At 44.0% G+C, this 14,343-nt stretch overlaps 1 protein-coding gene across 3 annotated transcripts; it reads right to left on the bottom strand.

The window, feature by feature from the left end:
• Nucleotides 1-5,438: 5,438 nt before the first annotated feature.
• On the bottom strand, nt 5,439-9,752 carry LOC127301437 (hypersensitive-induced response protein-like protein 1). 3 transcript variants are annotated; one of them, XM_051331682.2, is made up of 5 exons: nt 9,506-9,752; nt 7,047-7,267; nt 6,497-6,617; nt 6,139-6,327; nt 5,439-6,045 (listed from the first exon to the last, which is right to left on the bottom strand). In XM_051331682.2, the coding sequence occupies exons 2-5, from the start codon at nt 7,233-7,235 to the stop codon at nt 5,681-5,683; spliced, it is 864 nt and encodes a 287-aa protein (XP_051187642.1). In that variant the 5' UTR covers nt 7,236-7,267; nt 9,506-9,752; the 3' UTR covers nt 5,439-5,680. The 3 variants fall into 3 exon arrangements, with proteins under 3 accessions (XP_051187642.1, XP_051187641.1, XP_051187643.1); XM_051331681.2 differs by lacking the exon at nt 9,506-9,752 and adding an exon at nt 7,897-8,055; XM_051331683.2 differs by lacking the exon at nt 9,506-9,752 and adding an exon at nt 7,909-8,017.
• Between the last annotated feature and the right edge of the window lie 4,591 nt (nt 9,753-14,343).

Genomic DNA, 14,343 nt, shown 5'->3' with positions numbered 1-14,343 from the left:
ATCTCTTTCTTGGGGAATAATGTGCTGCATAAACATAAAATGTCATAATAGGAGACATATCAAAATTAAACAAGACATGAATACTTGTAATTGTACTGCACCTCTAGTATTGATGGGTCATCTGGATCATCAATTTCCTCCTCCATGTCAACACCTCCATTCAAATTCAGAGCTTCCAAGTATTTTCCATGCCCTTTTTTATTGTGATTTGCTTTTCCACAAATAGAGCAATGCATTGGCACACCTGCCTTGTTCAAGTACTTAACTCCATCCTTCTCTTTCTCTTCTGGTGTCTTCCTTCTATTCTTCTTGGGCCTGCCCATTACCTTGGTAAACAGTGGAGGATACCTTTGTATTTCCACCTAATTTTTCCCAATGAACATTAGATCTCAAAGGCACCATGTTGTATGCATATGCCTTCTTGTGGGTATCTATGCTGTAGCAGCTATGCACCAATGATTCAGGGCTGATCCTATGTGTCCTGCAGCAAGCTATTGCATGGTGGCATGGTATTCCACTTAACTGCCACCTCCTGCAATCACATGTTTTTGTCACCATGTCAACATTGTAAATTCGTTGGCTCTCTCCAGTGGTAACTTTATACAAACCATTTCCAGCTACTTCAACTCCGGCGTTGGCAGCCCACTCTGTGAATTTATCTAGTTTCTTCTTGATCTTGGGACAGATAGTACCAGTGAATTTTGCTCCTTCTTCTTGCTTACTTACAATTCTATGTAGGATCTTGTAGAATATTGTCTCCATCATGGACAACATAGGCATTTCCCTGGCCTCCAAAATGTAACTGTTAAAAACTTCAGAGTGATTGTTCAGTAACATGTCACATTTAGGGAAATCCATGAAAAAAGCTTTGATCCATGTGTGGGGAGGCAGTGCCTCAATCCATTTGGCGGCATCTGCACTGTCTGTCTTCATCTTTTCAATGTTTTTCTCCCACATTGGAATGTTTGTGGATCTAGCAACAGCCCACAAATCATTTTTCAAAGTTTCACCTTTGTGTAGTTTGTGAAAATTCTGATACAAGTGCCTGACACAATGGCGGTGCTCGGAATCAGGGAAAATCTTTTGGACTGCATTAATTAGTCCCTTCTGTCTGTCACTCATTATAGTGAAATAACCTGTGTTACTGATCTGCAGATCGTCTCGCAAGGTTTGAAGGAACCATTCCCATGAGCTAGTGCATTCCACTTCTACAAGCCCAAATGCAATGGGAAAATGCAATCATTTGCATCAATTCCAACAAATTGTTAACAACTGACCCTTGTACTTGGTTTTAATGTGACAGCCATCCAAGCATATAAATGGTCTACATCCTTTAAGAAATCCTCTTTTACATGCATCATATGACCAGTAAAGTGTTGCTAGGTGCTCTTTTGGTTCCAAATCTTCATTATCCATGGCATGATTAGTGGTCAGAAAAAATGTGGACCCAGGATTCCTTTTGCACATCTCATTACCATAATCTCTGAGTTGCCTAAACTGCTCTGCCTCATCTCCATGGATGATTGTCAGTGCTTCCTTCCTTGCTCTTCCCAATTTAAATCTGTTTGGGCACATGTTGAATTTTCTCTGGACTTTTGTTGCAAATGTCGACAGATCCATCTTCTGATTATCCCTAAACTCATCTATGAAGAACTGGGTCAAAAATGGAGCAGTAAGAACTTTCAGTTCCCATACAGACTCACATACATGGTTGGGCTCATATTTCTTGACAACAATTCCCTTCTTCCTTTCATCCCATGATGCATTGATGAACATTGTACAACCATGCTCCCAAGCACAATGTGCATTTATCCTCTTGTCTGTATTTCTTGTTTTCTTCAGCCTCACTCTCCTTCTGATGCTGTACACAGTTAAAGCATTCCTCAACTCTTTCATGGAGTCAAATATCATGCCTATTTTGAATTGAGGATCATTAATATCAACCTCAGGGTTGAAGTAGCTGAACTTGTATTTTAACTGAAGCTTCTGCTCACTGGTCAGTTCAATATCTTCATTCTCTAGACCTGCATCATCTTCTTGCTCAACTATCTCTTCGTGCTCATTATGGTCATTCACCTCCTTATCAACATGAGCATCAAAGATGTCATCATCACCGTCCTCAGCATCATAATCAGAGTCATAGAATTCATCACTGTTTCTTCATCACATCCTTCTTCATTTGTAAGCGAGAAGAACATCCTTCATCTCCATCTCTCCTTCTCTTCAAAGGTGGTTCCCTCACAATTACAGGCACTCTCTCAACTGGTGGATCATTGTCATCAGCTGGTGGTTCCCTCTCCCATGGTCTATCCCTGTCAGCTGGTGGTTCCCAAGCAACAATATTTTCTGGCCTAGCAACTTGCAGAAAATTGCTATGATCAACAAGCACATACAACTCTTTCCTCTCCTGTCCTTTCAATGAAGCTGTCATGGCAAGGATATCAGCATCACTCTGAATGCACACCAACCCTTGATCTAGACCTCCAGTTGGACTCCAATACAGAAAAGTAGTGGAGTCAATGACAACCCCAAGCTGACCCAAGAAATCGTCTATCCATAGCCTAGAAAATGTATCAATGCTACAATGGTCAAACCAATCTGGATTTCCAGCTGCATACTGCAAATTCTTGCCCATACCACAGAATATACCACCATGCTCTATTGAAAGTGAGAAACTATCCAAGTCATCTGCATTGCACAAAATAAGAAGCAAATTATCAATTGCCAAAAAAATGTCTTATAATATGGGACAGCACAAAACCCAAATAAATTTTGGCAGAAAAACCCCATAATACAATGCAATGCAACAAACTATCTAACTCATATAACAATGCAATGCACTCAATGAAGTAACTTCATCTCCAAACTATTCCCTGAAACTGAACTTGACAGTTTCAGTTTGAAAGGTGCAGTTTTTTGCGGTTTTTTTTGGCTAACTTGTGCATCATCGTTTTCGACTAAAACTTGCAAATTCAATCCCATTTTCTACTCGAAACGATCAACCAGACTACCAAGTGTGGAATGAGGTCTTCATATTGTACTAACGCTCGCTAGATCATCCACGGGAAGCCGCACAATTCTCCGAAAAAGAGGCGGATCCCAAAACAAGACACTTTGATTTGGACCAAACAATCGATGCCAATCCTCCAAAACGCATGGAGATCACCTACGTACCCATAGCAACGTGTTCCACGTCTCAGATCACGGATCGAACAACCCTAACCTAGCTGTCGTCGGAGGCACGGCCATGGCGGAGGAAAACAGAGGAGGAAGAACGAGGAGGAAAACAGAGGAGGCTTACAGTACTCCGGTGGGTCCTCATTCCAGAGCCGAAGGCTGGGCTGGTTCGCCATCTGCGTCGCGTCGCCGACGCCGTCGTCGTCCTCGCGTCGCCAACTGCCTTCGATAGAGGTGGTGCAGCGGCGCTGATGGAGGAAGTGCGTCGCGCTGATCGAGGAAATACCCAGGCTTGCCAAAGTGCGCGCGGTCTGGTGCGGCTCGACCAAGCATCTGGAGTGAGGTTGAATTAGAAAGACAGCAGGGGGCTCCGTGCAAAAACGCCAACGGAGAAGACCTGGTTCTTTTCCACGCTGGAGTGTCCACGTGTCGCGCTCTGATTGGTTGTGTACCAAATTGCACCCGAAAAACAAGTTGTTGCACCAGTGTACCACATTTTTCAAGTTTGTGTACTAAAATGCACCCGAAACGCAAGTTTGTGCACCTCCGGTGCAATTACCTCTTTTAAATTTGTCCAAAACTGAATAACATACCCCCTCCGGTCCACAATAAGTGTCAGAAACTCAGAACAAAATTGCACGAACTTGGTACTAAATCTTAAACTTACTATGGATTGGATGAACTATTTTTCTTTGGGAGTTTAAACACTAAGAAGTCGTTTGGAAGCCAGGCTTTCATTTCATTTACATTGTATTTACATTGTAATTTCAGAAATAGACACGTGTTTGGTTGCCACATGAATTGCAAATAACAGCAGAATTCAATATTAAATTTGTAAATGGCTTCCATAGAGAAACGCAAATGACATGTCCCAGCTCGGAATCATGTTTACCCATGGCATCATTTTGCTGGATTCAATAAATGAAATAACGGTCCAATTCTATGGCAACCAGCCTACCTATGGAATTTCAAAATGAATTCCAGGATTCCGGACCCAAATGATGCATACCAAACGACTTCTAACATCACATAGGAGCGAATTGCCTGAGCCACTGCCATTAATAAAATCTCCTTACCCCCCGTTGAGAGGTTTGTTAAAATTCCATTCGTTGATTATCTAGCGCATACAATCAACAAGACGCTGAAAGCAACCCTAACGGCCAACCCCTACATGAGATGGGAGACCCAAATAATCCTCTGTTAGAGCTTCTAAGTTGATATTCAAAGCAGTACACACTGCCTCTTTACCCTCAACCCTTGTGTTGGGGCTAAAAAATACACTTGACTTTAGGTCACTCACCAGCTGGCACAGTACATGTCCAACACTTTCCGAACGGTAGCAGCATTAGGCGCATCCGCTTTCAGTAGGATCAACGAATCATCGGCAAAGAGTAGATGAGATACCGATAATGCCCCGCGACACACTCTAACCCCTTGAATATCTCCACTCTCTTCTTCATCCGGTAACAAGCTTGAGAGTCCCTCCGCACAAAGTAAAAATAACTAGGGCAAGAGCAGGTCCCCTTGCCGTAAGCCCCTTGTAGGAATAAATGTATCAGTCTCGTCTGAGTTAAACCACGCACAATACTGAACACTTGACACACAAGACATGATCAGATGTACCCACTGGTACCACATACGCGTGCTCTCATCTTACCTTTTTTCTTCATATTTTCAATATAAAAAAAGTGATTTATCTTGCTGAGCTACAAATATCAAAGTGAGCATATGATACCCGACGTCGCAATCGGTGCATATAATGGTGTGCCGTGTTCGCGGCGCGTCGAATGGAACAATTGTCAAGAGTTTTGCGCTTGGCGATCGCTTCAGTGCTCTACCCGGCCGGCACGCTAAATCTCTCTGAACCAACCAAAGGGAACTTGAAGCGAGGAATTTTGAGTTTAACGACCAAGTCGCTAGGTCAATGGGGTTGCGATCTGTGGCTTGTAGCGGTGACACGCGACCGGTGCATCTCCGTTCCGAAGGAGCGGACGCGCCGCCGTCACCCTCACCGTCACGGCGATAACGAAGACGCTGCGCTGCGCCTCGCGCTTCTCCATGCCGCCAGTCACCGAGATCCCTGCTCTCCTGTTCCGCCCTGAGCAATCCAGGTGAGCTCGCCAGCCAAGATCCTTGGCATCCTCTCAAGTATGTTTTCCTTTCTCCCTACTGACAAAGAAAGAATCTGCTTCAGTTCAGTAGCACTGGTCTCTCAGATCTCACTGACACACCACAAGCCAAAGGAAACGAGGCGACAAACATCAGACCAAATTCATCACCACCATTTCATAATGTGCATATACCATGCCGAATCCCCAATAGGTTAATAGTAAAGTCTTGCTTCCACGCATCATCTAAGGCACGACATGCCACAACCCACACACGGTCCCAGAGAAGTCTTCTACGATAAAGTAAGGCATATATAGAGCTACCAAACCACAAACCACCATCAGCTGCCGCCTGTATGTCCATGCTGGTGAAGCCAGCCAGCCAGCCCGCCAAACTACTGCTGGGTAGCAGACTGGCCCTGGAGAAGGCCGTCGCGGATCTGCGTGGCGATGTCGCGCACCGCACCGGGGCCGTGGGGGATGAACACAGCCGAGGACTTGGAGGACGCGCCGATTTCCTTCATCGTATCGAAGTACTGGGTGATCAGCACCATGTCCATCACGTCCTTGGCGCTCGTGCCGGGCACGTTCTCCGCGAAGCCGATGACGCTGTCCCTCAGCCCGTCCACGATGGCCTGGCGCTGGCGGGCGATACCGAGTCCGGAGAGGTACTTCGCTTCCGCCTCGCCCTCGGCGCGCTTGATCTGGACAATCTTCTCGGCCTCCGCCTTCTCGTTCGCGGCCAACCTCATCCTTGCAGCTGCAAAAAGGGTTATGGCATCAGATCACAATGTCACTACATGATTAGGCCAGAATTAAGCATTTTATATCATGTCAGAGCTTGGCAAATAACCTGCATTGATCTCATTCATGGCCCGCTTGACATGCTCGTCTGGCTCAATGTCAACAATGAGTGTCTGCACGATCTCAAAGCCATACGCTGACATAGCCTTCTCAAGCTCATCCTCCACAGCCTTTGCAATGTCATTCTTCTGCTCAAAAGCATCATCCAGGAGCAGCTTTGGAACACTTGCCCTGATCACTGTAGATACCAGCCAAACAAGGAAATTAGTGGATACATGATAACATGAAAGATGAGATACAATGAGTTGTAATGTTGCATCCGTGATGAAATGAATATTAGCAGGAACTGCTGGAGACTAGCAACTGAAACAGCATATAGAAATCTTCGCTTGTTTAAGAATTCTTACCATCAAAAACATAAGCCTGGATCTGGGACCTTGTGTTGGTCAGTTTGTAGAATGCATCACTTTCTTTGCCAGCTAGTGGGCGGTACTGAATTGATGCAACAACAGTGACAAACACATTGTCCTGCAGAAATTCAGATGTCAGCAACATCACAACGATAGAAGAAAAATATAGAACATAATTTTTATATGGCACTGTGATACTTAACTAACGATGAATAAGTATTAGTACAATACGGTTTTATATGGAAATGCTTCTTAACATAATGTGGTACGTAGTCATTCTCTAACTTCAACTAAATTCTAGATGGCAAGTCAAAGTGCTGAAATCTAGAAACTGAAGGAAGTAACTTACCATCAACATAATTTAACTTTCAGTGTCGTTCATTTTATTAAAGAAGGTAACCGAAAAAACAATGGGCCTTGAAACAGAAATGTGTTTCACAATCCTTAAAGAACTAATGTTTACTGCAATATTAGGCTTTGAAACTTTTGCTAAGATAGCACCATTTCCTTGGAAAATAAAACACAGCTAGGCATGCTTATGATATACCTTTGTCTTAGTCTCACAGCGCACATCCAGTTGCTGCAACCTGAGTGTGAGATGGCCAGCTACACGTTTCCCAACCATCCAAGGCAGGCAGTGGCATCCTGGCTCAAGCACACTGTCGAACTTCCCGAATTGCTCTCTGATGGCCACGGTCGACTGATCAACTTGAACACAGCACAACAAATTGCCCATGACTGCAGGCTTCAGATCGCTTCTGATAGTACCTGAATATTTCATGCATTATAAGGCCGAGTAAGTAATCAGAAATATGTTGAAAACATTTATATGCATAATCAGCACTAACACTGTTTACAAAAAAAAAAACACCAATAGCAGAGTAATGGTTTTGTTCAAAAAAAATTCCTTAGGCGCACCATCAAGTCAGCTAGCACTCCTAGACTCAAGAGTCAAGATAAGAACAAAGTGGAACACCTTATAAATTCCCACAAACAAAAATTATGATCATATCAAGGGAGAAAAACAAACAGTTATTGCTCTCTAAACACCTAGGATATACCCAAACAAAAGTTTTTACACAAAATTTCCAGCTATCGGTGCTGAATTTTCATTGTTTTAGTGAACAAGACTGATGTCTAAAACTTAATACTTAATCATTCAATGAAGCTGCAACGCAATTTCAGAAACAAAAGGTATTCAAGAGCAAAACAATTTAGTTCGTCTGTAAACATAACAAGGCTTCAGAGATGAACATATCTCTAAAAGAGCTTTCTGTAGAACTGCACAAAAACAGGAGAGCAATCTAACAAAATTAACAACGCCATGTAGAACAACATCAAATCTTGAGAACATGTCTAATACAGAGCAATCAATAGAAGAATGCGATGGAACATGCCTTAATTGAGACCTGAACTGGCTGGACAAGAGAGAATGATCAGCTGGTACAAGGATAGGGCCAACTGACTAACAGGGTGTATCTTTACGAGGCACGAAAGGTATCTGAAGAAATGCGCCTTATTTATAAGCACAAGGACTACAGGTCTACCAGCCTGCTGAACTACGCGTTGTGATCTGTATCCACGTCTAACGGACAAAAAAGAGAACCAATCAGGGAGGACTAATCGCCCACTTGCGCGTTTGAGGAAACTTACAAAAATATGAATCGGTTTCAGGAATTCGTAGTGGGGACAGGGTATTTGTAAAGCAGTCAATTGCGTACGAAACAGACAGTTAGATAAGACAATGTCAAGAGACTCGAAATTTGCAGTTCTACGTAGTGAAATAATTATTAGTTCCAAATTTCTAATGGGTTGCTCTGCAATTGGCAGACGATTCTATGGATCCACTGCTACCACACCACAAAAAGTCAGCAATTTCGGTGGACGATTCATGAAAATGCAACCCGCCCAACTAGTTCAACTAGGGAAAAGATATCTGAGCCCAGATGTACCTTCAGTGGAAAAATCAACAGATGAAAACTAGTCTAGATTCACTCGTTATTACTTCTTGTCTAGGAAACACTAAATTGCCTACAAAATCACTCAATCGCACAAAAGTCTTTTCAGTTTTATAATTATTATCAGGAACTTGCCGAGGACAAGATACTAACAACATGGCAGCTGTGGTTCGGGCAATCATTATCAACTCCAAATTTCCAATGGATTGATGCGCAATTTGCAGACGATTCTATGGCCCCACTCCTACCACATAAAAAAAAAACCTAAATTTCGGCTGGCGAGCTTCCATGAACATGCACTCTGTTCCAACTAGAAGTATAGAAAAATCAACTAGGAAGTATAGAAAAAGACAACTAGGGAAAACATATCAGACTGGGGAAAGGATATCCGGCCCAGACCTACCTTCCATGGAAAGAAAATAAACAGAAGAAAAAAATAAAGACTACTAGATTCATTCATTATTGGTTCTTGACTTCTTCTTGTCGAGAACACAAAATTGCCCACGAAATCACTCAACCGCACAGTCTTTTCAGTTTCACAATTATCAGTAAACTGCAGCGGATAGAGATCGAGGAGAGGACAACGACTTTCGAGTCGTCGCACCAGACATCAAGAAAGAAGGAAACGGCGCGAGGATAGGGCAAAAAACCCTCTCCGACGATTGGTTCGTCTTCTTTTTATATATGCGAGAAGATAGAAACAGTAATGGCAACTGGACAAGAAGAAGAAATCAAGGGGGAAATTGCGGGAGCGAACCCTCAACGACGCGCAAAGACTGGGCACTGCAGACTTCGCAAGAAGAAGAACGAACAGGAGCAATTCAGGGTAGAAGCAGAGCAGAGAAACGCGAAGCAAAAAAGAAAAATCAAAGGGGGCAGATCGATGTTCCTCCAGATCGTACCCTACCACACAACCAACATCAAGAAGCAAAGCATAATCCGGACGCAGAGCAACCGCAACAAAGTGCTTTGGATCTTACACTATGGAAAGCATTAATCTGGGAAGGAGAAAGGGAAAAGGAGGGTTTTTGGCAGCGGCCTTCTTTACCTCCGGTGCTCGGAGACGCGGCGAAGGAAAGGGGGGAAGTGGAGTGAGCTACACTGCGACGGCGGCGTCTGTTTCTCTCCAGCCCCACCCCACCACCCCGACCCTAAATACTCGGGCGCGGGGCGACACATTGTCTAGGATCAGCTGAAGATTCGACGATATTTGCTGAGAAAACCATCGCAATTAGCGTCAGTGAGTGGCGGATTATCGAGCAAACCCGCTGCGCAGCTGCTCGGACCGGATAAGAAAGAAAGCTTGGATCTTTTCCTCCGCCTATCTGCTTTCTTGACTGACCAGCTGGTCTCCGGGTCCACACGACCATCTTTCTCCCCAAGCTGAAGACCGAAGCTGGCTGGCCCGCGCTATTGCGACAAAGAAGGAGGCGATGGAAGATATTGCCAACCAGCACAGCAGCACATGGTTTGTGTTGCTCACTCTTCGTACTCTTCTCCCACTGCTTTTCAAATTTGTTTCGATTAGTGTGAGCCTAATCGCAACCCAAACCATATCCTCGGGAAAACCTTCATGCCCGACACGTGGAGCCTTGGCACATCTATGACTTGTTTGTTTCAAAAAAGAGAAAATCTTCGGTGGCAGTATTATCCGTTTGGTAAAAAATAATTGAGTAAAGATAAGGAATTTTTGTTCTTCAAATTTCTATGCACCAAGAGTCCAAGAATAAGAATTATCTATACGCTAGCATAATAACATCATAATTAAACTTCAACATGTCATCTGACTTTGATTTGACCATTTCATTAGGATTCCAGTGTTTTTTTCATTTACTATGACCAAACAATCAAGTTACAAAATTCTTGTGTTTTTCAATCCTTTATTTTGCACGTGCATTTCCATCCCATTCCCGCCTTCTTCCCATTCCCGTTCTTTTAGATTCTTGTGAACCAAACACGTCCCTAATGTCCATTGACCGGTTCATACCCCTAACGCCGAGCAATATCATTTCCTCTGTTCACGGCGCGTGGTGGTTCATCTCCACCTGTGGTCGTTGGAGTTTTGGACTCATAAGTGATATGAACCTAGCCCTCTTATTGTGTTGTAGTTGGGCTGCATTTATCATGAACCCTTGGCTATATTTTCAGGGCCCCATCCCCCAAAATTTGAACTATGTATACAAGTTTCTTTTTATTATGTCCAGTTTTGATCGTATATTCTATTGCGCACATGATCGCAACTAGTAGCCATGCATGCAAAATTGCACGAATGGGATTGATCCGTTCTCAAGAGGCTGGAAAGGAGAATTGATAGGCGAAAGAAAGAAAAATAGAGGAGCTTAGAGCATCTCCAAGAGATTTCCTATATTTTAGATTGTCGAACCATCTTCGGACGATAAATAAATTAGCAATCCAAAAATTATCCTTCAAAAGCATCGCTAAAGCTATATTGATGTATTTGCTTGTGCAAAAAATGACATATGGGTACCAAGGGCGGTGTGGCCCAACTAGAACCAAGGGGGCGACATGGGCCACCTGTCAATGTGATAAAGAGGGTGAAGGAGAACACTTTTAGCGATTGGAGTAAAGATTTAGTAAGAGGAGAGAGAATAAGAAAATATGCTCAGCCGACCATAAAACTTAGGGGCTTCCTAAATATTTGGGCTCGAGGCCACTTATAGGAATGCTCTTGGAGCAAGGTATTTTCTCCCAATATCTAGAAAACATGGTATTTAGGAATTGGGAGGAAAATGTAGGATTGCTCCTGCAGATGCTCTTAGGAGAGAAGAAGTTGATTTGCTCGGGAGGCAAAAACAAACCCAAGTCATGATTGACAACTAGATGGATAATGAATATAAATATTGGTTATAACAAGGAAGGGCATATTGGTTGTTGCATAGTGACCATAACACACCATTTTTCACAATGCAATGACAACAAGGGAAAAAAGGAATCCAATTTAGCGATTATTAATTATACCAGAATATGGAAATAAGGTGCTCAACTAAACCCCACGCAGTTGATATTTTGCATTTGGTGAATGCAAAAGAAACATGAGTTGTGAATAATGTTCTTCTAGCTCCTTTTTTCTGTTGAAGAGGTAAAGAAAGCATCATCTAGTATATAGGGGGTCCAAAAACCCTAGGTAAGGATGTCTTACACATTGTTATCTATAAAATATCCATCCACCTATTAGGCGTTGATTAAGTTGATGAGGTTCTACAAGCCGTCGATACTTGTGTTGTCACGAAGGGTTGGAATAATATGACTTCTCCATGATTCCTAAAGTAAAGTCAGCCAAGAAAATAACATAAATTTGGCCTCTCAGTTTATGAATGTGGTTACGAGGTAATTTCCAAAATGTTGGCTGCTAGAAAGAAAGTTCTTCTACGTGAAACTGTTAGCTCTACTCAAACAGAAAAACAGACCCAAGTTCAAGTTCTAAAGTAATTACACATATAAATTCAAAAGGAAATTGATACGACCCACATCATAATCCATATTGGATTCCCCAGTTTATTATAAAAATATGACCAATTGAAGAATTAGAGAAAGTCCTACAAAAGAAAATTCACACTATAAACCAGAGAAAGTTCCATTGTACCAGGTAGGCTAATAACATATAATTTTTTGTGGCATATGAATGTTTTCATACAATTAAGAAGAAGAGGCAAGGAAATAAGGCTATATATGTGGTCAAACTTAATATGCATAAAGCCTATGACCATGTAGAATGGGTTTATCTGGAGAAGACTATGTTTAAAATCTTCTTTGCTTCAAACTAGGTCAAGTTGATCATGTGTTGCCTGCCAAAACCCACCGGCGAGCAGTGGTTAAGCAACACGAAGAGCCGGGAGACTCCCAAGACTGCTAAGTGGGCCCTGGTGCCTCGCGTCGTCCCGCAAAGTCCCAGCACACGTCCTGGCGGTTGCAAGGGCGTGCCACCTGACCTATACCTGATCAGGAAGGTGTTGGATTGCTTCAACTAGTCTCCTGCATGGTAGACACGTAAACATTAAATACGAGCCCGATCGGCTCTCAGGTTGCCCTGTGGATCGGCTCAAAGAGCCGATCGCCCCATGGTTCACGTTGGATTTACGATGACATGGGGATCCTGCTTGATCAAAACAAAGCTAAACCAATCTACGACAGTTTAGGGTTTTCACCGCATAATCGGAACATCCTACGCGTAGTTGGGCCTAGCAGATACGAAAGATGATGGAAACTATCCCTAAAAGAGGCCTAAAAACCAACTTTAAGTCAATTCCCGGAACATCCCTTATAGGAATGGTAAAACAACACCTCACGCACTACCGGATCATCCAACCCCAGCATAAGGCCTAATCATGCAGATATTAAACTAATCCTTGAAACAAGGAGCAACTATAACAGATTGGATCTACTAAGTAACGAACAAGCAAGGTGCTGCCCTTACACCTGAATAGGTGTAAGGACAGCTAGATATCGAGGGACGGCATTGCTAAGCAAATATGCATAAGAAAAGCATCAATGCAAGCCCCAAAACATCTACGATAAATAGTGCTACTCGCCATCAACAACGCTTCAGCACGAGTAACACAAGGTAACGAATAAACGTATACTGCCTAGATCGCAAGATGCGATCTAGGCAGCATGATGCTTACCCGGAAGAAACCCTCGAAATAAGGGGTGGCGATGCGCCTGGTTTGTGTTTGTTGTGAACGTGATTGTCCTCCTTTCTCAATAACCCTAGATACATATTTATAGTCCGTAGACTTTCTAACGTGGGAGTAATCCCAACCGTGCACGAGCCAAATTCTATCTAACCGACACGTATCCTACTACATTTACAGATACACGGGCAAACTAGCCCAAACTTTGTATACAGAGCCGATTCATGTAATTCTTCCAGGTATATTCTTCAAGCCCATCTTAATCTTGGCCCAACTCCAATGCGGTCAAATTCTGGCGATAACACATGCCCCCCTGGTTTTGGCAATAGTAATTCCAAAACCACTCTGTTTTTCCCTTTCTTCGTCGTGTCAAATCTGGGCAGAACATAACCGCCACGGTATCCCTTCATCATGATACCTTGCCTTCTCAACTTCTCCGCATGATTTGACGGTTTTGGCACCACATCCTCGGGAACCGCTGCAGCATTGAATCATCTCCACTATATCGCCTCTATTTTAACCGCATCCTGCAGTTCACTTCTTCATCCCCTTCGCATTAGCACTCCAAAAGCCCTCCTCTGCCATCATGTCTTCTTCCTCCTCTGCCTCGTCGGGTCTTTCCTCCCAGTCCTCCCCCTCCCGCGAGCCGACGCCGGAGTGGGACCCGGAGGAGGCCCACGAGGCCTACATTCGCCGCGCCATAGAAGACGGGGACGAGTCCAGTCACGACTTCTGAGGACGACAAGTCCTCGACCGACGGGGAAAGTGATCTCCGCTTCCTTGCCGACGGGGAAACGGAGGAGGAGAGCGATGACGATCGCTTCTCCTGGGATGACTTCACCTCCTTCGAGGAGGAGGAGGAGGAGGAGGAGGACGACACCTCCTCCGATGAGCCGCCGGCCAAGCGCTTCTGCCCCTGGCCAGGGAACCTCAGCGACTTCGACAGCGACGACGACGCTGACGAGGAGGACGAGGACAACGAGGGCCCTGCCGGCGGCCGCGGCAGCAGCGACGACGAGCAAGCTGGGAGTAGCGCCGACAGCGGCGACGACGGCGACGACGAGGGCAGCGACGGCCCATAGATAGGACCCTTAGCATAGGATCAGTAGTAGTAGATGGGGCAATGGATCCCCTGGTACTTCCTTTTGAGAGCAATCAGCTCTTTATGTAAGGAATCCCGTTATCAATGAAGAATTTCCTTTAATTTGATTTTGCTGATTTCCTTTATGCTAAT

This window comes from Lolium perenne, chromosome 5 (genome assembly GCF_019359855.2).
Source record: "Lolium perenne isolate Kyuss_39 chromosome 5, Kyuss_2.0, whole genome shotgun sequence".
NCBI classification, from domain to species: Eukaryota; Viridiplantae; Streptophyta; class Magnoliopsida; order Poales; family Poaceae; genus Lolium; species Lolium perenne.
The sequence above is the reverse complement of the archived record's forward strand: the minus strand, read 5'-3'. Positions and strand labels throughout refer to the sequence as shown.

What these genes read in the sequence shown, in the direction of transcription:
- LOC127301437 (XM_051331682.2), bottom strand. Translation starts at nt 7,235, where the DNA reads ATGGGCAATTTGTTGTGCTGTGTTCAAGTTGATCAGTCGACCGTGGCC. An exon ending in CCAGGCTTATGTTTTTGATG is followed by an intron (nt 6,328 to 6,496) that starts GTAAGAATTCTT and finishes TGGTATCTACAG; the next exon opens with TGATCAGGGCAAGTGTTCCA. An exon ending in CATGAATGAGATCAATGCAG is followed by an intron (nt 6,046 to 6,138) that starts GTTATTTGCCAA and finishes CCCTTTTTGCAG; the next exon opens with CTGCAAGGATGAGGTTGGCC.